General features: G+C 36.8%; 1 protein-coding gene across 1 annotated transcript in view; it reads left to right on the top strand.

The window, feature by feature from the left end:
• Positions 1 to 22,952, top strand: part of ERO1A (endoplasmic reticulum oxidoreductase 1 alpha) — a 47,785-nt gene that overhangs the window by 22,416 nt on the left and 2,417 nt on the right. Inside the window, exons 7-15 of the mRNA XM_082735171.1 lie at positions 4,592 to 4,712; positions 7,110 to 7,156; positions 9,365 to 9,376; positions 13,143 to 13,169; positions 13,296 to 13,388; positions 15,090 to 15,336; positions 16,420 to 16,489; positions 22,057 to 22,143; positions 22,232 to 22,365. Coding sequence (XP_082591297.1) covers positions 4,592 to 4,712; positions 7,110 to 7,156; positions 9,365 to 9,376; positions 13,143 to 13,169; positions 13,296 to 13,388; positions 15,090 to 15,336; positions 16,420 to 16,489; positions 22,057 to 22,143; positions 22,232 to 22,365 — 838 coding nt within the window. The remainder of the gene's footprint in view (positions 1 to 4,591; positions 4,713 to 7,109; positions 7,157 to 9,364; positions 9,377 to 13,142; positions 13,170 to 13,295; positions 13,389 to 15,089; positions 15,337 to 16,419; positions 16,490 to 22,056; positions 22,144 to 22,231; positions 22,366 to 22,952) is intronic.

The raw sequence follows: 22,952 nt of genomic DNA on the forward strand, positions 1-22,952 counted from the left end.
GTTTGTAAAGTTAGGCAGTTTGTCAAAAAGCTAAAGACAATTACCGTATGACCTAACAATCAGCTCCTAAATATGTACCAAAAAAAAAAAAATTGAAGACAGGATAACACATACTTGTATGCCCATATTTGTGGCAGCATTTTTCACAATGGCCAGAAGGTAGAAATGACCCAAATATCCATCAACAAATGAATAGAAAAGCAGAGTATAATAAATACACACAATGGAATATTATTTAGCCATAAACAAAGTTTTGATATGTGCTGCAATATGGATAAACCTTGAAAATACTATGCTAAATGAAATAAGCCAGACACAAAAGAGCAGCTATTGTGTGATTCCATTTACATAAAATATCTAGAATAAGTAAGGTGATAGAGACAGAGTAACCAGAGGTTAGGAGAAGGGGAGAATGGGGCATTATTGTTTAATGGTTAGAGTTTCTGTTTGAGGTCCTAGAAAAGTTTGGAAACAGTTAGTGGTGACAGTTGCACAATGTTGTAAATATAATTAATGTCACTGGATTCTACTTGTAAACATGGTTAATATGGTAAGTTTTACGTTACATACATTTTACTGCAGTTAAAGAAAAACAAACTGCCAGTTTCTGGAAAAAATTTACCTCCTGAGTTTGAGTATTACTGTTTTGTGTATCTCAGTTATATGTGTGTGTGTGTTACTTACATATTATATATATATATATATATATATAGATAGATATATATATATATAGATATATATGATTTTGTAATATACTCAGGCATTTTGCAAAATAGATTGAGATTGCAAAACTTTGCTTCTGTTGTACTGGCCTTGGGTTATTACATATTTTCCTTAATGATGGTGTGTGTTACTTTTGGAAAAGAGAAGAATGAACCATGAGTTACATCTGAGACAATGGGAAGCTGAGCCAGAGTTCTGGGACTGTTCAAATCCAGGAGCCCTAGGATGCATTAGAACCCTTTAATCAGATTTATGGATTCTCCTATTCTTCCTTTTTCCAAGTTGAATTGTTAGCGTTTTAGTTGGCTAAACAAATCAAATCCACCTGAGTTTTGGTATCCTTCATGGCTCTTTTGAAGCAGATTAATGATCTTAAAAAAATTAGCAAAAAGAATGATACAGATAATTTTAATTACAAGTGAGAGACAGTTCCTGCAATTCTCCAAAAAGAGGAAGACAGAGAGAAAGTACTTATTTTTAACTTTGTGGTTTCATTTTGGGAAAAAAAAGAGAAACACATGTTTTCCTTAACATAGCAGGATTATGCCTTGGCAAATAATACTTATAATCCTCTATTCCTAATTCCAAAATCTGAAAACTCTGAAAAATGAATATTTCCCCCCTGAGTTTAGCACAGACTCATTTAGTATGAATATTCACATGTTTCACTACAGGACTATTTTTGTTTTTGTTTATAAGTTGCTGCCCCGTCCCTCCTGGGATAATTATTCAGTATATGTTGCATATACTCTAATACCTTTCTAAAATCTGAAAAGTTCTGAATTCCCAAAACATAGGCCCCAGTGATTTTGGCTAGGGAGTTTTGGACTTACACCAAGTTTTAGACTAGCGAAGAAGGGGGATAAAATGCGCCAAGAGGTGCCTGGGTGGCTCAGTCCTTAAGCATCTGCCTTTGGCTGAGGTCATGACTCCAGGGTCCTAGGATTGAGCCCGGCATCCTGCTCCCTGGGTAGTAGGAAGCCTGCTTCTCCCTCTCCCACTCTCCTTGCTTGTGTTCCCTCTCTCTCTCTCTCTGTGTCTGTTAAATAAATAAAATCTTTAAAAAAGAAATGCTCTCGCAGCCCTTTAACTTTACAGTCTCTTTTCCACAAGGATTCTTTGGCCTGAATATTACTATGAGATAAAATTAAACTCTTAACATGCAGCACATTTTTTTTTTTTTTTAAGGCCTGCAGTGTTAGAGAAAGAACAGTAATACTTTAACTTCATTTACCAAAGTGTACTTTTGAGACTACCTGCTTAGATTTGTGCAGCAAGGACTGAGAATCTGTTCCATGAATCACTTGTCCATTCATATTTGTTTCTTCTGTTAAGGTGAATATTTAAAAAGAGGATAGCTTTATAAGGAAGATATAATGTATGTAAATGGTAGGTAGAAAACAGAAGATATTTTGTGAGTTTTAATTAGAAATTTGAGCTTTTGTCATCTGGCGAAATATGACTGTAGTAACAATTTTTAAAAACTTTTTATTTATTTACTTAGAGCAAGTGAGAGAGAGAGCACGAGTGGTGAGAAGGAGCAGAGGGAAAGGGAGAAGTAGACTCCTCATTGAGCAGGGAGCCTGATATGAGGCTCCATCCCAGTCTGGAATCGTGACGGGAGCCAAAGGCAGCTGCTTGACTGACTGAGCCAGCCAGGTGCCCCAGTAACAATTATTTTTTATTAAAAAGTTGATTCAAGATGAAGTATTTGTTATAAGTAAAATTATGAGTCAACTAATACTTATATCTAATTAGGCAGAATATTAAAAATTTAATTATTTCTTGGTAACTTGTTTTCTGTCTTAAAATACTAGGTGCTGAGCATTATTTATATGTTTTAAAAGTGAGGGCTATTTTTTATGAATTTATTATAATTTGCTATATTGTGGTGATACTTGAGTTGAGTTGAACAGAAATATCTGTTCCTGAACCAGAGGATCCCATACAAGTTTGTTCTACTTTTTTTTTGTTTTGTTTTTTTGTTCTTGTTTTTGTTTTTTTTTCTTTAAGTAATCTCTATACCCAACTTGGGGCTTAAATTAACAACCTGAAGATCAAAAGTCACATGCTTTACTGACTGAACTAGCCAAGTGCCCCTGTTTTTAAGTTTTGTTTCTACTTTCTCTAGTTACTTTAATTGCCACTTCTGCATGGACTCTCAGTTATTTCTAGATGCTATCACTGTGCTACTTCTAGAAGCCAAATTTCCACTAATTTATGTCTCTAGTGTATTGTCAATTGGGATAAAAATAACCATGCTTAGCTTTATTTTTGTTTTGTCAGTGTGTTTTTAATAAGAAGTAGGTACTTTTGAGAGCCCAATGGACTATCTTAAAAGCACCTGTGTGCTCAGATTTTTGTCATCTGCTTTAGTTGCTTTGAGGCCATTTTTGCCTACTTCATTTTTTTAATAAAGATTTTATTTATTTATTTGACAGAGAGTGATCACAAGTAGGCAGAGAGGCAGGCACAGAGAGAGCGGGGAAGCAGGCTCCCTGCCGATTAGAGAGCCTGATGCGGGGCTCGATCCCAGAACCCTGAGATCATGACCTGAGCTGAAGGCAGAGGCTTAACCCACTGAGCCACCTGGGTGCCCCACCCACTTCATTTTTTGTTGGTTCACGTTGTTAAGCTTTACAAATGAGTAAGATATTACTATATATATTAAATAATTTCCCGAAGCAACTGGAAAACAAGGGGCCATATTTTGTTTCAAAGATAAAATACATTATACAAATTTATAGGACATATGAGTAACCAACATCTCAACCAATTTTTGTATGGTTTTCATTGGTATCTGTAATGGACTTTTCTAGAATACTTATTATTTCATTTTATTAGACAGCCTTTGTACTTAAGAGTTTTGTTGATTATAAAATGTAAGATATGTCATAATACCACTAGCTAATATGTATTGAACTTTTACCATGGTTCCAAGCACTCTACACATATAAATTTACCTAAGTCTCATGGTAACGCCGAGGATTAGTTCCACTTTATAAATGATGGCACCAGTGCATTGAGAACATATGTAATTTGCCCCAGGTTCCACATGGAATAAGACGTAGGGCCTGGATTCTCACCCAGGCAGTCTGCTTCCAGAGCCCCATGTGCTGGTCTGTTGAACATTTAGGTTGCTTCATATTTTCCCTTCTATAAATAATGCCAATGCAAGTATATTCCTGCTTATAACTTTTTGCATGTTTAGGATTGTACCTTTGGGACAGCTTTGTGGTGGATCTAGACGGTGGTCTTGTAAGAAGGAAGTTTTTGGTAATAAACAGTGTGTCGTAGTAATACATCTTCATCTGCCCCAGTTGCTGATGAACTGCTTGAGGTTAAGGTGGAGGGAAAGGGAAATGCGTAGTATATTTTTCATCTGGACAGCTTATGAGAATCAAATCACTGTGTTTCTTTGATTCTAAAAGTCACACATTCCTATTTACCATTTTTAAAAGCAGGATGCTTTTGCAACCAGTGAGTACATTTAATGTGGCTGTGGCATCCTTTTCTCTCATCTTTCTTTCTTTCTTTTCTTTTTTTTTTTTTTTTTAAGATTTTATTTATTTATTTGACAGATCACAAGTCTGCAGAGAGGCAGGCAGGGAGGGTGGGGGCGGAAGCAGAGAGCCCGAAGCGGGACTGGATTCCAGGACTCTGGGATCATGACCTGAGCCGAAGGCAGAGGCTTTAATCCACTGAGCCACCGAGGCGCCCCTTCTCGCCTCTTTCTTGTAAAAGATTGTATTTAAAGTCTGGATGCACTTGTTACATTTGTGGTGCCTTAGAATCAGTGGGATAGTCTGTTATACTAGTTTTTTAAGTAAGTGAAGAAAAAGATTGAATGAAACATTTCATTTTACAGACATACAGTCTCCTGATGCTGAATATGTAGATTTGCTCCTTAATCCCGAGCGCTACACGGGTTACAAGGGACCAGATGCTTGGAAGATTTGGAATGTCATCTATGAAGAAAACTGCTTTAAGTATGTGTCATTTTCATTTAGAAAGTCCACAGAGTGATTTTTATTTATATATCAACAAATCAACAAATTGCAAATCACATTGACTTTGCTAAAGGATGTATTTGGACATAGAAACATTCTTACTCATTAATCCAGTTCTCCTCTGGGAAAACACATGGACATGAGTTTCAACAAATATTTTTTTCTTCTTCAAAAGACACAGACGTAGAAAAATAAATAAAAAATTATTTTAAAAAAGTAAAGTAAAAGACGTAGAAAAAAATAAAAGACAGTGACTAGTATAGGACTTTGATGGGAGTCCTGTAGACATTTCACAGATGTTCTTTCAGTGGATTATATAATCTTTTTTACAGATGAAATAACCGGGAGCCAGCAAGGTTTACTTGATTTCCCAGGATCCTAAACTTAGTAGTAGAGAATAAGTGACCCCTAAATCTTTTTTTGGTGCTCTGTATTCATCTTTCTGAGGCTCTGGTTATTTTACCTGCTTTCAAGTTTAAATTAGGTTAATTTCAGAGAATAATTACAATAGGTAACACTTGAACACTCACTGTGTGCCAGACCTGTGCTAAGTATGTACAGTAAGTGGTATGTACATTTTCTCTTTTAGTCCCTGCAATAGCCCTTGTCACTGTTGTAGTTGTCACTGTTTACAGGGGGAGAAACTTGAGACTTGGAAGGGTTAAATGATTTTTCCAGTGTCAAAAGTCTAGTAAGTGGAAGAACCCACTTTGTATTCTTTACTGCTACCATGGAAATAGCCAATTTGATCACTGTGTGACTGGGACATGCTTCAAGTTTACATGCCTCTTGGAAGCCTCTGGCCTCTAACCAATGTGCTTATTGGTATTTGGAAGGAATTTGTGTGTGCATTTGCATTATACTGTTTCAGAGATGGGGGGAGTTCTGGGAAAATGGAGTTCATAGATACGGTAGTAATACATTTCACTTTGCGTAAGTCAAATATAAGGGATAAGCAGTTATGCTTATACCAGAAAAATGCCAGTTTCTTTTTTTTGACTTGAAGAACTTCTCCAGTTTTAAAGTGGATAATTTTCATTATTTACTCATTTCTGCCATGTATTTCATTTAAATTCCCTGGTTTATTATTAAGAATGTTTGACTTAATTGGCTTACTTTTTTTTTTTTTTTAAGATTTTATTTACTTATTTGACAGAGAGAGAGAGAGAGACAGCTAGAGAGAGAACACAAACGGGGAGTGGGAGAGGGAGAAGCAGTCTCCCCGCTGAGCAGGAAGCCAGACACGGGGCTCAACACCAGGACCCTGGGATCATGACCTGAGCCAAGAGCAGGCGCTTAACAGCTGAGCCACCCAGGCGCCCCTTAATTGACTTACTTTAAGGTTTTTGTTTTCTTTTGCTTTGCTTTAGATTTTATGTTTAAGTAATCTCCAGACCCAACTTGGGGCTCTAACTTACAACCCCAAGATAAAGAGTTGTATGCTTTACTGACTGAGCCTGCCAGGTGCCCCGAAAGGGTCTTTTTTTTTTTTTAATGTGAACTAAAATAGACTCAACTGAAGCATTTGTTAAATTTTACATTTGTATTATAGTTATTTCTTAACTAATTTATATCATGATTCCCAGTATAAATATTTCTAAAATATAAACAATATATGAGGCACAAAACTGAGTATGGTAAAATACAGCTTACATGTTCTGTTCTCAAAGTGTCTCAAGTTGTGCAAGTTCGTAAAATTTAAATTGCAGACAAAGCAATCCCTACACTTTAGTAATGTTATTAATGAATATTTAGTTCGAGATTTAAAGGCACTTCAGTGACATTAAAAAAAATTTTTTTTTTACTTTAGTGACATTTTAACTCCTTTTTTCATATTAAAAAAATGCCTTTTACTGAAATCCCAACAGACTTGGTGGCCACAGGATCAGTTGACATACCTAAGATTTACGAAGTGGAAAATAATCTATCCAGTGTGTTTTTTTCCTTTTTATTTTCGTGCTTCATTTGGGTGTTTATATTTCTTGTTTGTCTTTCAGTCAGGAGTGCACTTTGTGCCACATGCAAACACACATATGTGTACATGCATATATGTATATATAACATATTTTAAAATATTAGGGACTCTAGGAGAAGAGCTTGACTCGATATTGTCTTCCTTTGTTTGAGGAAGTGATTAAGAAATGGCTTTCTGGCTGCTACAATGGGAAAAGATTAGAAACTACTGCTAAGACAAATAACAACCACCCTCCCTTAAAGCAATTTAAGAACACTAAATGTTTTATAAGCTCAATAAAACAGTTTGATTTTGGATGTAGTCATTAAGCAGCTCTCTGAGATAATTTCACTTTTACTTAGATAATTATAACAAGATAGGTAACATAATTATATTTTACAGTTTAATTCTTTTGTTTCTAGGCCACAGACAATTAAAAGACCTTTAAATCCTTTGGCTTCTGGTCAAGGTGAGTTATTTATTTGCACTGTTATATTATTTATCAGCCAGTGAACTTTGGTTAGAAGGAAGAGGAAGGCCAGATAAGGGTTTTGGCAAGAGCATTTAAGGTCATATATTCCTGTTTCCATAGAAGTTATGCCTCACCCTTATAGACAAGTTGGTGTTTAAAATATTCATACCTCAGTAAGGAGTATTTGTGTAATGAAGTTCATGGTATTAGATTATCATAGGGTGGAGAGTAGGTTAAATGTTTATTCTTCTGTGCATTTTTATGTAATGTGTGTGTTTAGTTACTATTTTTATTCATTTTCTAGTTAAATGACTATCCACAAAAAAACCCGAAAAACCTAAACCCTGAAATGATTATACATATTGGGAGTCTGATTTCAAAATCACAGGTCTTTATATTTCATTAAGATTTTTCATTTAAGGTCTTGCCCAAATGCTGCCTTTTCTATCTTCCCTGACTCTCCTAACTGGAAGTAACCCCTCTCTCCTCATAAAGTGATCTTACGTCATGTTTTGTATCTCTTACCACCTTTCCACTGGCATTATTTTACTATTATGCATCTATTGATCTACCCTAGCACTCTGAGTATTTGGGGAGTATTTATTGGTTTCATCTCTTAATAGAGAGCCTGACACATAACAGATGGAGTTGTTTGTTAAGTGAGTGATTGATGAAAACTGCTTTCCTTGTTTAATGGTCTTGTCTGCAGTTGGGAAGATCACTGTTCCTTCAGCAAATGATTATCCTCCATTTACTGTGCGGTAGGCGCGGTGCAGAGGCAGAGGGGGTGTGAAATTGCACCTTAGAAACCCTGCTCAGTCTGTAATAGGCGGAATGGTTTGTTGAATAAACCATTTCAGTGCTATGATTTCAGACTTTTTGCTTAGGAAATATATATCCCTGTTCTCATAATATGTGCTTACTGATGAAATCTTTGGTGTGCTTTTAGCAAATGTGTGAGTTTTTCATTTTTAAAATTTATTTGAGAAGCTGCTGATCTCATATAGTCAATAAACATAAATTTCCTCCTGGAAAGCAATGAGATTGCATCATTCCCTAAATGTTGGCAGCCTAGGCTTTCTTAGATTAGAAATGAAAGAACATCTTTAAAGAAGAGTTTTGGTTTATCTGAGTCACATATGGTAACCCTTTGGAAGCTATTGATTTAATATCAAATGAGTGCGAATTCCTAGGTAAGGGGTGATCCTCAGTATGAACTCACATTATGATCTGATTAATTAACTACCCTTACTTATCATGAAGATAAATGGGAGCAATTTAAGTATTTATCATTAAGGAACTGGTTAAATGATTCATAGTATGTTCATGGAGTAAAATATACCACTAGAAATGTTGCTGAAAATTTTTATTCATTTAGGTCAGTAATGACCAATAGCACATTGAAGAAGAGAAACAGGCATCAAATAGTATGTATATTTTTGTAAAAACATACTTAATATAATATCTAAATGTCTATATGCGAAGAAAAAGGACATTTACCAAAGCATAAATGGTATTTATCTAGGGCAGAGGGAGTTCAGATGACATTTTTTATTTTGTCTGTCTTCTTTTTTTTTTTAAACATGTATTTGCAGTGAGCATATGTTATTTTAATAATCAAACAATGATGGCATTAAATAAGCATGGGCAAAATGAAGACAGTTTTTTTAAGAGTAAATGAGCAGCTGCTTACAAACTGTGCTGAACTGTGCATAATTTAAATCTTCACAAATAGTCTTTCGAAATATTCCTGAATTAGGTAAAATTTTACAGTGTCAGTCTAGAGGTTTCAAAGCAAGAATACAATTTTTTAGCAGAAACCGTGTTACAGATTTAGAATAAATAAATGTGAAAAAAGGCTCTGCCAACCAAATAACTGTTAAATCCTTAAGGTATTTGAGAGTACTCTCAGATGATAGATTAGAATTTTCTCTCCCTTCAGCCTGCATTAAATCCTGTATGAGCTGAAGCCACTCCTTACCCAGGCTCTTGGAGATGATGCCCTTGAAGCGAATCAGGCATAGTTCCTATTTGCCACTAGATAGGGTTGTGTCATGAGTGATTGCCTCAGATTTTGCTTATGTGGGTGAACTGATGGACTAAAACTAACTGTTATTCAAAGTCTTATTTTTTATGGAAGTATAGCATTTTAAAGTGACATCTGGAAGGACTTTATAATAATCAACCTTTTGTTTTGTTTTTCAGGGAAAAGTGAAGGTAAGTATAATTTCTTTATCATATATATATGAATTTGCTGATACATTCAGATGTTTATTTGGGAGACTGTCCTTCCTACTTCTAAGAAGTCCTGTTTATCTAAAATTCAGGAGGTGAAAGCACAGGAAGATGACTGCGCCTGGGATCAGGCATTTATTCTGCAGCAGATCTCTAGGATCTGCTGGGTCCTTACAGGAAACTTTAAGCATCGTCACAGTGTTGCTCTGTGGCTTCCAAGGCCTGTGTTTGCTCTTGGAGGTAGTTATTACCCACTCTGAGTGGTAATGCTAAAACTTTTAACGTATCTTAGGTTTACTTTGTCTTTGGGAGAATCTTTTTGCTTTCTGAGTGAAACTGAAATGATTTTTTAAAAAGATTTTTCTTTATTTATTTGAGAGACACAGAGAGTGAGAGCAAGCACAGTGGGGAAGGAGGGGAGAAGCAGCTCCCCACTGAGCCCGACATGATCCCAGGACCCTGAAATCATGACCTGAGCTGAAGGCAGAGGCTCCACTGACTGAGTCACCCGGGTGCCCTGAAATGTTTTTTCTTATTCTTAAGGCCATGTGTTTAACCATAGGAAAAGACAAAGCAGTACTTAGCTTTAGTCCAGCCAGATGAAATTGCTAAAATGTGAAGTATCCCTTTCCTCTTTGGAGAGGAACTTTAGTTTCTTCTTGAACATTAGTTTACAAATTGCATTTGTGGGATGCCTGGGTGGCTCAGTGGGTTAAAGTCTCTGTCTTTGGCTCCCAGGACCCTGGGATCTAGCCCCGCATCAGGCTCTCTGCTCAGCAGGGAGCCTGCTTCCTCCTCTCTCTGCCTGCCTCTCTGCCTTCTTGTGATCTCTGTCTGTCAAATAAATAAAATCTTTAAAAAAACAAATTGCTTTTCTATTCTGTCTAAATAACAGAATACCAATGTCTGATAATACTGGATTTCTTAAAATTATACTTTATATTATAGAAACAATAACAGCTTAGTAAAATACTGGATCAGAACTATACTAGTTGGAACAGAAATTCTTTAGTAGAAGATTATTCTTCCAAAGATGCCTTATATTTTATTACTGTTACTAATGATCCTATAATTTTCAAAGGTTCCCCCCGCTTCCTTACAGTTTTTAGTTTTGAGAGATTTTATTCTACCTTGGGTATTCCTAGCTATGTTAGAGGATATTGTTTCAGTTTTTCAATACTATTTATAAAGATCTCATCCTGTCTCTTATTGTCAGAGAAACAGTTGTTAACTTGTGGAGTCTTTAGAGAAATCATCTTGTTTATGAGTATATTTATAATTTTTCATTTTGGTCAAATTTGAAAGCGTTATACCTGACACCTAACATATCAGGTGACTTTACTCCTTTTTTCCCTGATTCATGGTCCCAAACTTGAAAAAAAACATGAAAAAACTCTGAAGGTTGTTCTTTTGTTTTTGTTTTTTTAAGATTTATTTATTTATTTGAGAGAGAGAGTTTGTGCGTGCCTGGAGAAAGGGAGAGGGATAGGGAGAAAGTGTCTTAAAGAGGAGACTCCCCACTGAATGTGGAGCCTGACACTGTTCAGTCTCATGACTCCGAGATCAGACCTGTGATGAGACCAAGAGTCAAAGGCTTAACCAACCACCAACCAGGTTCCTCAACTTTGAAGGTTTTTTTTTTTTTTTTTTTAAAGATTTTATTTATTTATTTGACAGAGAGAAATTACAAGTACACTGAGAGGCAGGCAGAGAGAGAGAGAGAGAGAGAGAGAGAGAGAGAAGGAAGCAGGCTCCCTGCTGAGCAGAGAGCCCGACGCGGGACTCGATCCCAGGACCCTGAGATATGACCTGAGCCGAAGGCAGTGGCTTAACCCACTGAGCCACCCAGGCGCCCCAACTTTGAAGGTTTTAATAAGGAGACAAATCACTTGGAATCCCACAACACCAAGATAATTGATAATGGTAATGGCTAAGACTACACGCCAGTACTCTTCCAAGCAGTTTACAAGTATGATTTCATTTAATCCTTACAACATTCTGAGGAGGTATTACTTTTATTTCATTTTGTAGACAAGGAAAATGAGTGCCAAAGAGGTTTAGCAACTCAGCTAAATCACGTATGACTTATAAGTAGCACAGTTGGAATTGAAATTAGTCAGTTTGGCTCCAAGGTCTGTGTTCTCAGTCACTACCTCATAATGCTTCTCCGTTAACATCGTGATAAATTTTTTTTTTTTATCTTATTTATTTATTTGTCAGAGAGAGTGTGTGTGCAGGCAGAGGGAGAAGCAGGCGTGTTGTGGGACTCAATCCCAGGACTCTAGGATCATGATCTGAGCCCAAGGTAGATGCTTAACCAACAGCCACTCAGACATCCCAACATTTTAATAATTACGATTATTTACATGCATGTATGTTTATATTAGATATATTTGTAGTTGTGTATATTGTTATCCCCATGTCTGCATGCTTCCTTAGCCTATGTTTGGGTCAGGCCTCTCTAACAAAATACCGTAGACTGGGTGGTTTTAAATGACTTCATTTTCTCACCGTTCTGGAGGCTGGGAAGTGTAAATCAAAGCACCAGCCAGCAGATTTGATTCTTCCTAAGGGCTCTCTTCCTGGCTTGCAGATAGCCAGCCTTTCACAGGTGTCCTCAGTGGAGAAAGAGCTCTGGTCCTTTCACAGGCCTATGAAGACACTAATCCCATCGTGGGACCCTACCCTCCTGACCTCATCTAAACCTAATCACCTCCAAAGGCCCCACCTCCAAATACCATCCCCTGAGGGCTTAGATCTTCAACACGTGAATTTTATCTGGAACAGTCTAGACTTCTAGAAATGGGTTTACTGGATCAAAGGTTATGGACATTTTAGGCTCCTGACTCCATTTTGTCACTGAGAGAATGTGTGACTTTGTAACCTTTCCAGTCAGTGTTCCGCTCATTTTACCTGACCCTTGTCAGCATTAAGTATTGTCATATTTTTATTTTTACTGGTAAAAGTGCTATCTCTATGGTTGTAATTTGCATTTTTTATTACTAGTGAGAGGGAATAATTTTTATATTCTTACCATTTGTGGCTTTTCCTTTGTGAATTCGCTATTATTTGCCCACTTTAATTGGGCACTTTAGCATTTTTATTCAGCTTATGAGTTTTTTTTTTTTATGTAGAATATTATCCTTTTGGGGCATCTGGCTGACTCAGTTAAGCAGTTGACTTTGGCTCAGGTCGTGATCTTTAGGTCTTGGGGTGGAGCCCCATGTCAGGCTCTCTGCTTGATGGGAAGCCCGCCTCTCCCTCTCCCTCTGCCTGCTATTTCCCCACTCCCCCTGCTTGTGTGTGCTCTCTCTGTCAAATGAATAAATAAATAATAAATAATTTTTTAAAAACTTAGAAAAGCATACAATGAGTTCTTAATTTTCATAGCATCACCTGTTTTCAAGGCTAAGTAGTTTTCCTTGCATTGATTTATTATTTAAATTGTGTGTTCTGACATCTATGAAACATTTTATCTGGAAAATTATGAGATTTAGGGCTACCTAAGGTAGACTTAGGGCTACCTAAGGCAATGCTGAAGCCTTCTAGAGACGGACCAAGAGAATGGTAAGAATGGTACTAAATTGAATCCACACCAAGAACTTCTCTCCTTCTTTGGATAAATAGCAAAATTTGGAACTTTCGTTCATTTTTAAATCACCATTTGGCACAAATTGCTGTTATATATTGAACAACGTACACTTTGGCATTTTTACAACTTTGTGACTTCTTTTTCTTTTAATTTCAGAGAACACTTTTTACAGTTGGCTAGAAGGTAATTGAAAACTTTTAAACATTTTAATGTTAAACATTTTTTTCATCTTTAAAGACATATGAAATTAGTTTTAGAATGGTATGAGATCCACATATAAGATTTCTGTTACCAAATTACTATTTTTAGGCCTCTGCGTAGAAAAAAGAGCATTCTACAGACTTATATCTGGCCTGCATGCAAGTATTAATGTGCATTTGAGTGCACGATATCTTCTACAAGGTATGTGACATTCACATTTATTTTACCATACTTATTTTCAGATATTCTTTTTTTTTTTTTTTTTTTTTTTTTTTTTTTAAAGATTTATTTATTTATTTGACAGAGAGAGATTACAAGCAGGCAGAGAGGCAGGCAGAGAGAGAGGAGGAAGCAGGCTCCCTGCTGAGCAGAGAGCCCGATGCGGGACTCGATCCCAGGACCCTGAGATCATGACCTGAGCCGAAGGCAGTGGCTTAACCCACTGAGCCACCCAGGCTCCCTATTTTCAGATATTCTTAAAATTTTTTGGTATTTACCTTAGCAAGACAAAATTGACATGATTGAATATTAGGCAGTAACAAATCATTCTTCAATGGTAGTAATCAGGAATGTAGGAACTGTAGATAATTTAAGGACATATTCAGTATGATCTCACCTCTGCTTACCTTTTTTTTTTTTTAAGATTTTATTTATTTGACAAACAAGAGATCACAAGTAGGCTGAGAGGCAGGGAGAGAGAGAGAGAGAGGAGGAAGCAGGTTCCCTGCTGAGCAGAGAGCCTGACGTGGGGCTCGATTCCAGGACCCTGGGATCATGATCTGAGCCAAAGGCGGAGGCTTTAACCCACTGAGCCACCCAGGAGCTCCTGTTTACCTTTTTTTTTTTTTTTTTTAAAGATTTTATTTATTTATTTATTTGTCAGAGAGAGAGAGAGAGAGAGAGAGAGAGCAAGCGAGAGCGAGCACAGGTAGACAGAGTGGCAGGCAGAGTCAGAGGGAGAAGCAGGCTCCCTGCGGAGCAAGGAGCCCGATGTGGGACTCGATCCCAGGACACTGGGATCATGACCTGAGCAGAAGGCAGCTGCTTAACCAACTGAGCCACCCAGGTGTCCCTCCTGTTTACCTTTTTTAAGAAGCAGCTCAAAATTGTGCACATCGCTTTGGAAATATTCTGTTTTGTTTGTGAGAGTTAAAATAGCTCCTAATGGCATGGTATGTTATTCAGTAGATACTTTAATTGTATTAAAACTGTTCTATTTGTGTGCCAACTTAAGGCCTAGAGTTTAACGGGTAAAAAGTATTTTCTGCTGTTCTTTATGCTTTAAAAATGCTTTTGCAAAACAAGGCCATGGTTGAGTTTCATCAGTAACCTATTTCTTCTGGAATTTTAAAGGACTTCAGACTTATCAATAATGTCAGGTGGTCATTTTTAAATTTGTGTATTTTGTTTTTTTTTTTTTTTTTTTTAAGATTTTATTTATTTATTTGCCAGAGACAGAGGGAGAGAGAGCAAGCACAGGCAGACAAAGAGGCAGGCAGAGGCAGAGGGAGAAGCAGGCTCCCTGCCGAGCAAGGAGCCCGATGTGGGACTCGATCCCAGGACCCTGGGATCATGACCTGAGCCGAAGGCAGCTGCTTAACCAACTGAGCCACCCAGGCGTCCCTGTGTATTTTGGTTTTATAAATATGTTTATATTCAGAAATTTGATTTCTGTGAGATAATATTTCTCAGTAAAACAGTGAATTTATTTTCCTTCTAAGGATGGGTTCTAGAAGATAAAATATTAACATAGAACCATAAAAATCTATATTATGAAAAGCAGCTTTCATTGTTCTGTATTTTCAAATATATAATGAACCTAACTTCTCTAACTCAATGTAAGTAAACTGAAACTTAATTTTAAAATTCAGATTTTAATATTTAATTCTTCTTTCTTCTCAGAAACTTGGTTGGAAAAGAAATGGGGACACAACGTTACCGAATTCCAGCAGCGATTTGATGGAATTTTAACTGAAGGAGAGGGTCCAAGAAGGCTTAAGAACTTGTATTTTATCTACTTAATAGAATTAAGGGCTTTATCTAAAGTGGTACCATTCTTTGAGCGCCCAGATTTTCAACTCTTCACTGGAGATAAAGTCCACGATGCAGAAAACAAAATGCTACTTCTGGAAATACTTCATGAAGTCAAGTAAATTACATGTTTTGATTTGTACAACTTGTTAATAGAAGAGTGACAAGTGGTATCAAAGTTCAGGTCTTAAATATTCAGTTTAGAGAAAGGAAAAAATTTTTTTAAAGATTTTATTTGTTTATATGAGAGAGAGAGAGAGCATGAGCAGGAGGAAGGGTCAGAGGGAGAGAGAGAAGCAGACTCCCGGCTGAACACAAAGCCCTACATGGGACTTGATCCCCGGACCTTGAAATCATTGCCTCAACTGAAGTCAGATGCTTAACCAACTGTGCCACACAGGCATCCCAAGAAAGGAAAATTATTTTAAAAAAATAATTAAAAGCTAATTTTGCCTATAGGTCTTTTAGAATTGAGTTTTGTTTTTGTTTTGACTTAGGTACTAAGTGGCACAAATTTTTAGTTTTGAGAGTCATTTTGTAGTATTTGATACCTGCATTCTTTTCTTTTCTTTCTTTTTATTTTATTTTATTTTTTATTTTTTATTTATTTTTTTTTTTTAAAGATTTTATTTATTTATTTGTCAGAGAGAGAGCGAGCGAGAGCGAGGGAGAAGCAGGCTCCCTGCGGAGCAAGGAGCCCGATGTGGGACTCGATCCCAGGACGCTGGGATCATGACCTGAGCCGAAGGCAGCTGCTTAACCAACTGAGCCACCCAGGCGTCCCTCTTTTCTTTCTTTTTAAAAAATATTTTGTTTATTTATTTGAGAGAGAGAGAGCATGTGAGAGAGAGCAAGCGGGGGAGGGGCAAAGGGAGAGAGAGAAGAAGGCTTTCTGCTGAATTAGGAGCCGATGCATGACTCGATCCCAGAAGCTTGGAATCATGACCTGAGCCAAAGGCAGATACTTAACTGACTGAGCCACCCAGGTGCCCACCTGCATTCTTTTCATATGTGGTTGAACGTACTACTATTTTATGTGGTTGTTTAAGACTTTGTTTTGGGGCAACAGGGTGTTGATTTTACTCAATTTTCTACTCTTTTTTATTATAGTATTCATTGCCAACCAACAAAATGTTATCTTAGAGGTATTTTTAATACTTTACAGTACCTGAAAATGAATCTTCTCTGTTTTAACCTGTAGGTCATTTCCTTTGCATTTTGATGAGAATTCCTTTTTTGCTGGGGATAAAAAAGAAGCAAACAAACTGAAGGTAATTATTTCACATTGTCTTTTTTTTAAAAAAGATTTTATTTATTTAAATAGATCACAAGTAGGCAGGAAGGCAGGCAGAGAGAGAAGGAAGCAGGCTCCCTGCTGAGCAGAGAGCCTGATATAAGGCTTGATCCCAGGACCCTGGAATCATGACCTGAGCTGAAGGCAGAGGCTTTAACCCACTGGGCCACCCAGGTGCCCCAGTTATTTCATATTTTAACTTAAGTTTTAGATTCAAACTCGTATGCAGGTATGAATATAAGGCCCATGTTTTTATAGTTAACAATAAATCTTATTCTGTTTTAGGAAATTACAACAAAAGCCAGAGTCATAATCATTCTTTTCTTCTAAAAAAGGAAGTCCTAAGGCAGGCCAACTTAATATCTAGTTTGTGTTGTGTTCAAAGTAACAAAGTGTGTCACTGCACACTTTACAGATGGCTTTCATATCAATGGTCTCATCACAAATAGAAGTTATACATTAAAGGAAAGGGATCCAGAGCCTGAATGGCAGTATTTGTCTTTCGCTGAGGAGAATTCTGAAAATGGCTTTGGATAGAGTAAAGCCATTTAGGGGGACAGGACCCAGGGTTTGTTACTCATCTTATTTATTGGGAATGAAAGGTATTTAGGGAGGCCAGAAGAAGAGAAAACATGATGCCCTACAAAATAGAGAGATTAATCTCTTACCTAGAGGTATAAGCTCATATAAGACCATCTTGGTGTATATTGGCATCAAAATCCTACAAATATAAAATATTGCTAGGAAGACTTATTAATCACTCACTATGTGCAAAATATGATTCCTGTCATTAAAGGAAGGGACAGCTCCTAACCAGTAGATTTCTACTCTGTTTGGAGACTCAAGTAAAATTGTATTACCATTCTCTGTTACAAAGCTAAGGTAAATAAAGGCAGGTCGCTCTCCGGAGCACTGGGCTTGAACTGATTTCTTCAGGGTATGACAATATGCCTCTGTTTTGTATTCCTTGTTTCTTTCTATAAGGAAAGAACCCGATTTTATTCAGTTTGCAAACACTACTTCTTGCACTGATTCTTTTGCTGTTAAATAATAGTTATTTTTGATCTCCCATCTACCTCCTACAGAAAGCATTCTTGCTAGAAATACATACTTCATGCTTATATAACCTGCCAGGCAGCTTCCAGGAACTTGGAAGTGAGGGGGAAGATACTGTAATAAGACTTTTTTTTGTCTACTAGTTTCACTTTCTTCCTTATTTTTAGTACACTTGCTGGTTTATTGGAAAGTGTTTTGGCATCAACTCTTTTTATATTGTGCCTATTAGAAATATTGCTCATGATGTTTTAATTTTATCAAAACTCAGAAACACTCAGATTTGATGTTCTATGGAGTTTAGCAGATAATTTTTCTGAATTCTTTTATAATAAAGATGTAAAACTTGTTAATATCAGAGATTTACTTTCCTAAGAAAAAGTAGTTTTATGGTGAACATCATGGATTTAAACAGTAACATGAGTTTTATTTATTTAAAAATATTTTTAAATTTTATTTTTATTTATTTTAAGTAATCACTGCACCCAAGGTGGGGCTCAAACTCATGACCCTGAGATCAAGAGTCACACACTCTTCTGACTGAGCCAGCCAGGTGCCCTGAGTTTTATTTTTTTATAACTAGCATAGATTGTTATATTAGTTTCAGGTACATTATAAGTTCATTTAAAAATCTCATCTTTTTTTTTTAAAGATTTTATTTATTTATTTGACAGACAGAGATCACTATTAGGCAGGCAGAGAGAGAGGAAGGAAAGCAGGCTCTGAACAGAGAACCTGATGCAGGGCTTGATCCCAAGACCCTGGGATCATGACCTGAGCCAAAGGCAGAGGCTTTAACCCACTGAGCCACCCAGGTGCCCCTAAAAATCTCATCTTGTCTGCATTATACTCTATCCATGGATGGTTAGAAATAGAAGATGATATGGGGCGCCTGGGTGGCTCAGTGGGTTAAAGCCTCTGCCTTCTGCTCAGATCATGATCCCAGAGTCCTGGGATCGAACCTGCATTGGGCTCTCTGCTCAGCAGGGAGCCTGCTTCCCCCACTCTCTCTCTTCATGCCTCTCTGCCTACTTGTGATCACTGTCAAATAAATAAATAAAGTTAAAAAAAATAGAAGACAGTATGAAAGAATAGTCCAGTGTTCAAGATAGAGTAGGGTCCATTTGAAGGCTTCTGAAACATTTAAGAATCGGGTGAGAACTGTTTTCTGGTTAGTTGGTTTCACTGGATGTAAATTACAGTAGATAACCATAGCATGTTCGATTGTTCTACCCACTGACAGTACTTTTAAGTGTTGACCTAAAAGCTGTATCCTAAACAAGGAGAATGTATAAGTGAGTTAGGTTCTGGTTATTTTAAGGATCTTAAATATTTCTAATCTGAAATAACTTTGGGATATATTTAGATTATTGGACATTGATATCTGGGGAGGTCACAGATGTTTTCTCCTGTTCTGATTTAGTAAAATTCCAGCTTATTAATTGGGTTCTGCATATTAAGTTAACTTATGCATTTGTACTTGGTTTTAATTTTGCAGTGTTATTTTGGCTATCATAAGCAACCATGCTTACTCTCTGTGTATGCCAGACAGAGATTTCTTCAAGAGCTGTCATGTTCAAGTGTTTGAATTAACAAACATAACCACATACTGAATTTAGACAACGTCTACAAAAACAAGCATGGTCTTTTATTTTATTTTATTTATTTATTTGACAGACAGAGATCACAAGTAGGCAGAGAGGCAGGCAGAGAGAGAGGAGGAAGCAGGCTCCCTGCTGAGCAGAGAGCCCGATATGGGACTCCATCCCAGGACCCTGAGGTCATGACCTGAGCCGATCCCAGGACCCTGAGGTCATGACCTGAGCCGAAGGCAGCGGCTTAATCCACTGAGCCACCCAGGCGCCCCAAGCATGGTCTTTTAGAACAGAAGCTTCCAACCTTTACAAGTATGAGAGTCTCTAAAGTCAAAAACTTTCAAAGCCTCTCCCCATGATAGCAGTATTTTTAGTATCTATTGATTGTGAAAATGTAATTGCCAAAAGGCCACTATACATTTAGAAACTTTTTTTTTTTTAAAGATTTTATTTATTTGAGAGAGATTGAGAGAGAGAGAGAGAGAGTGCTCACAAGCTGGGGAAGCAGAAGGCAGAGAGAGGGGGGAAGTAGGCCCCGGGCTGAACAGGGAGCCTGTTGTGAGACTTGATCCAAGGACCCTGGGATCATGACCTCAGCTGAAGGCAGATGATTACCTGACTGAGCCACCCAGGCACCCCTGAGTAACACTTTTTAAATAAAAGTTGTGTTTTATTGATCATAATATTTATATTCATTTGGAAATTTATAGTGCATACCTGTGACTTATTTATCCTGTCTGCATACAGTGCTTGTCCACATAGGAATTGTTTAGGCCTATATAATAACTATTAAGTCCTTCAGAGGTCAGCACCTCATAGGACAGGAACATTGACTTTGAGTAATTTTACTATGCTGTTATTGTTGTTAAAAGTGTGATTTTTTTTTTTAAGGTCGAAACACAAGTTTAAAGAAAGCCTTAAATTACCAAAATTTACTTACAGTAGTATCACTGGGTAAATGTTTTTTAAAAGTTGGTTTAAAGTTCAAATTACCAGGGTGCCTGGATGGCTCAGTGGGTTAAGCCTCTGCTTTCAGCTCAGGTCATGGTCCCAGCACCCTAGGATCGAGTGCTGCATCAGACTCTCTGCTCAGCAGGGAGCCTGCTTCTCCCTCTCTCCCTGCCTGCCTCTCTGCCTACTTGTGATCTCTCTCTCTGTGTCAAATAAATAAATAAAAATTTAAAAATCTTTGGAAAAACGTTCAAATGACCTCCTACTGAACTCAGTCCAAAAGCACAGAAACACAAGATGTAGAATATTGTTAACATTTGGTAATAATATTAATAATACGAGCATTACATTAAATTAATACAATATTTGTATGAATAAAGATGCAAGATCTGGGATCCATTAAAAATCTTTTATATAATACAGCTGTTTCAGAGTCTCAAGCTGAATAAAGCATCTGGGGAAGAACTGTCCCTAAGATGAATTGAGGTCTACTTTGAATAGTGGGTACCAGTCTTTGCTGATTTATTCCTATTTTTAGATCTTTGGTTCTGTTCTCTTCTGGTTGAGCCTGGTATGTGGTTTATCACTAAAAAAAGAGAGAGAGAGAGAAACACTACATGGTCCTCAAATTGTAGGCTGATTAATACAGTGGATTTTCAATCAGAAATCTATGTCAAGGGGCACCTGGGTGATTCATTCAGATGTCGGACTTTTGGCTGTTGGTTTTGGCTCAGGTCATGATCTCAGGGTCATGGGTTGGAGCCCTGCTTGGGGCTCCACTCTCAGCACAGTCTGTTTAAGTTTCTTTCCCCCCGCTACTCTGTTCCTTCCCCCACTCCTGCTAGTATGCTCTCTCTCAAGTGGATGAATGTATGCTTAAAATACTGTAAGTATTTTAAGAGATTCCAATGCAAGTCAAGGACAGAGGGAGTCACTTGGTGGATCAGTTAATTTTCATTGGAGTAAAAGAAGGGTCTGTCCTTTTGGTCCCTTTTTTACTTATCCCTTAAGAACATATACTACTTTTGGATGAATTGGATTCATTTTGTCCAATTACAAACAACATAGGACCTTAGTATACATATGTATTAAAAGTATAAAAAAAAGGAATGATAAACACCAAATTCAGAATAATTATAGAGGGTAGGGTATAGGACTCTTGAGGGGTACATAGAGGGCTTCATGGTACTTGTAATGGTTTCTTTCTCAAGATTGTTAAAATGTACATGGATGTTCACTGTATTCTGTATATTTATGTATGATAACATTAATTATAAGTATATTTTAAAATAAAAGATATAATAAAATAGTATTAATAATAGTAAAATATCTGATTGTTTTACCTAATTAATACTGGGATTAAAGCAGGACGTTAATAGAGGCCATATTTTGAAATTCCTCCCTCCCTCTCTTCTACCCTCTCTCTCCTTCTTTCTCTTTTTTCTTTTTTTCCTTTTTTGGTAAATGATGCCACTGTACCCCTGTCCCCCTTCCTCTGATATTCACATGTAATTAATAATCACATAAAACAAAAACAGCAGCAACAAAAGCAATCAGAAAAAACAGAACACTTCAGCTCAGATGGTGTGTGTTTGCAGATAGTTTAGTTTCTGAGTCAGGCAGGCTTGGGGTCTAAGTTTGCTGTTTACTCCATGTGGGAATTTGGGCAGCCTAAGCTCTCTGAGCCTTGTGTTTTTAATTCATTAGGTATAGATTAAAAGTAGATAATAAATCTACTTTTGGATTTGCGGTGAAGATGAAGTTGTATATGTAGATTCTGGCATGCAGGAGGTGCTCAGCGAACGTGGATTTTAATTCTCTTCATCATCTTTGGTGCCCGCAGGGACCTCTGGCACAGTGCTAGGCACATAGAAGGCACTCAGAAAATACCCAGTGTTTGACTAGATGCTACATCTTAATAAAAATCTCGTTAAATTGTTTTTAGGAGGACTTTCGACTGCATTTTAGAAATATTTCAAGAATCATGGATTGTGTTGGTTGTTTTAAATGTCGACTATGGGGAAAGCTTCAGGTAAGCAAATCTGGTTCAGTCTTATTTTTCATTTATTCTCTGTGCAAAGAAGTTTCTGACTTTTCTTTCTTTACTATTTCTCTTACAGATTCAGGGTTTGGGTACTGCTCTGAAGATTTTGTTTTCTGAGAAACTGATAGCAAATATGCCAGAAAGTGGGCCCAGCTATGAATTCCATCTAACCCGACAAGAAATAGTATCATTATTTAATGCATTTGGAAGGTGAGTTTGAAAGTAGTGAAATTGTTTCTGTTAGCCAAGTAAGTCTAAAACTGGGTAAGTAATAACCCTTTTTAGTGAAATTATTTTACTACCGAATTCTGTAATCTTATGAAATACTTCAAGTATATACACATGCACAATCAATAGGTGATATTCTTTCCTTTTCTCTATTGATTTTTATAATTATGATTAATTACTGATTGGACTTCAGTATTCATCTTACTGAATTTGTACATTTTTTTCTAATTATTAGAAAGTAGTTTTTGTGCTGCCCAAATATTTTTTGAAGGTCCTGGAGGAATCATGTTGTTTAATATATGCATACGTATAAAATTTATCTGCAAATTCATCATCATGTAAAAAGATTAATAATGCTTTAAAAATAATTTTCATGAAAACGATTGGAAGATAAGCTTGAAATAAGGAACTTAACATTACAAAATGTAGGTATAGATGCCTTTCTTTTTGGCCCATCATATGTAAAGAATGCAGAGAATTATACAAACTGATATTTTCTAAGGACTACATTTCTTCACTTTAAAAAAATTATGATTTACTCTTTTGGGTTTGAAACAATTGACCTTCAG

The sequence above is a fragment of the Mustela nivalis genome (assembly GCF_964662115.1).
Source record: "Mustela nivalis genome assembly, chromosome: 6".
Classification (NCBI taxonomy): domain Eukaryota; kingdom Metazoa; phylum Chordata; class Mammalia; order Carnivora; family Mustelidae; genus Mustela; species Mustela nivalis.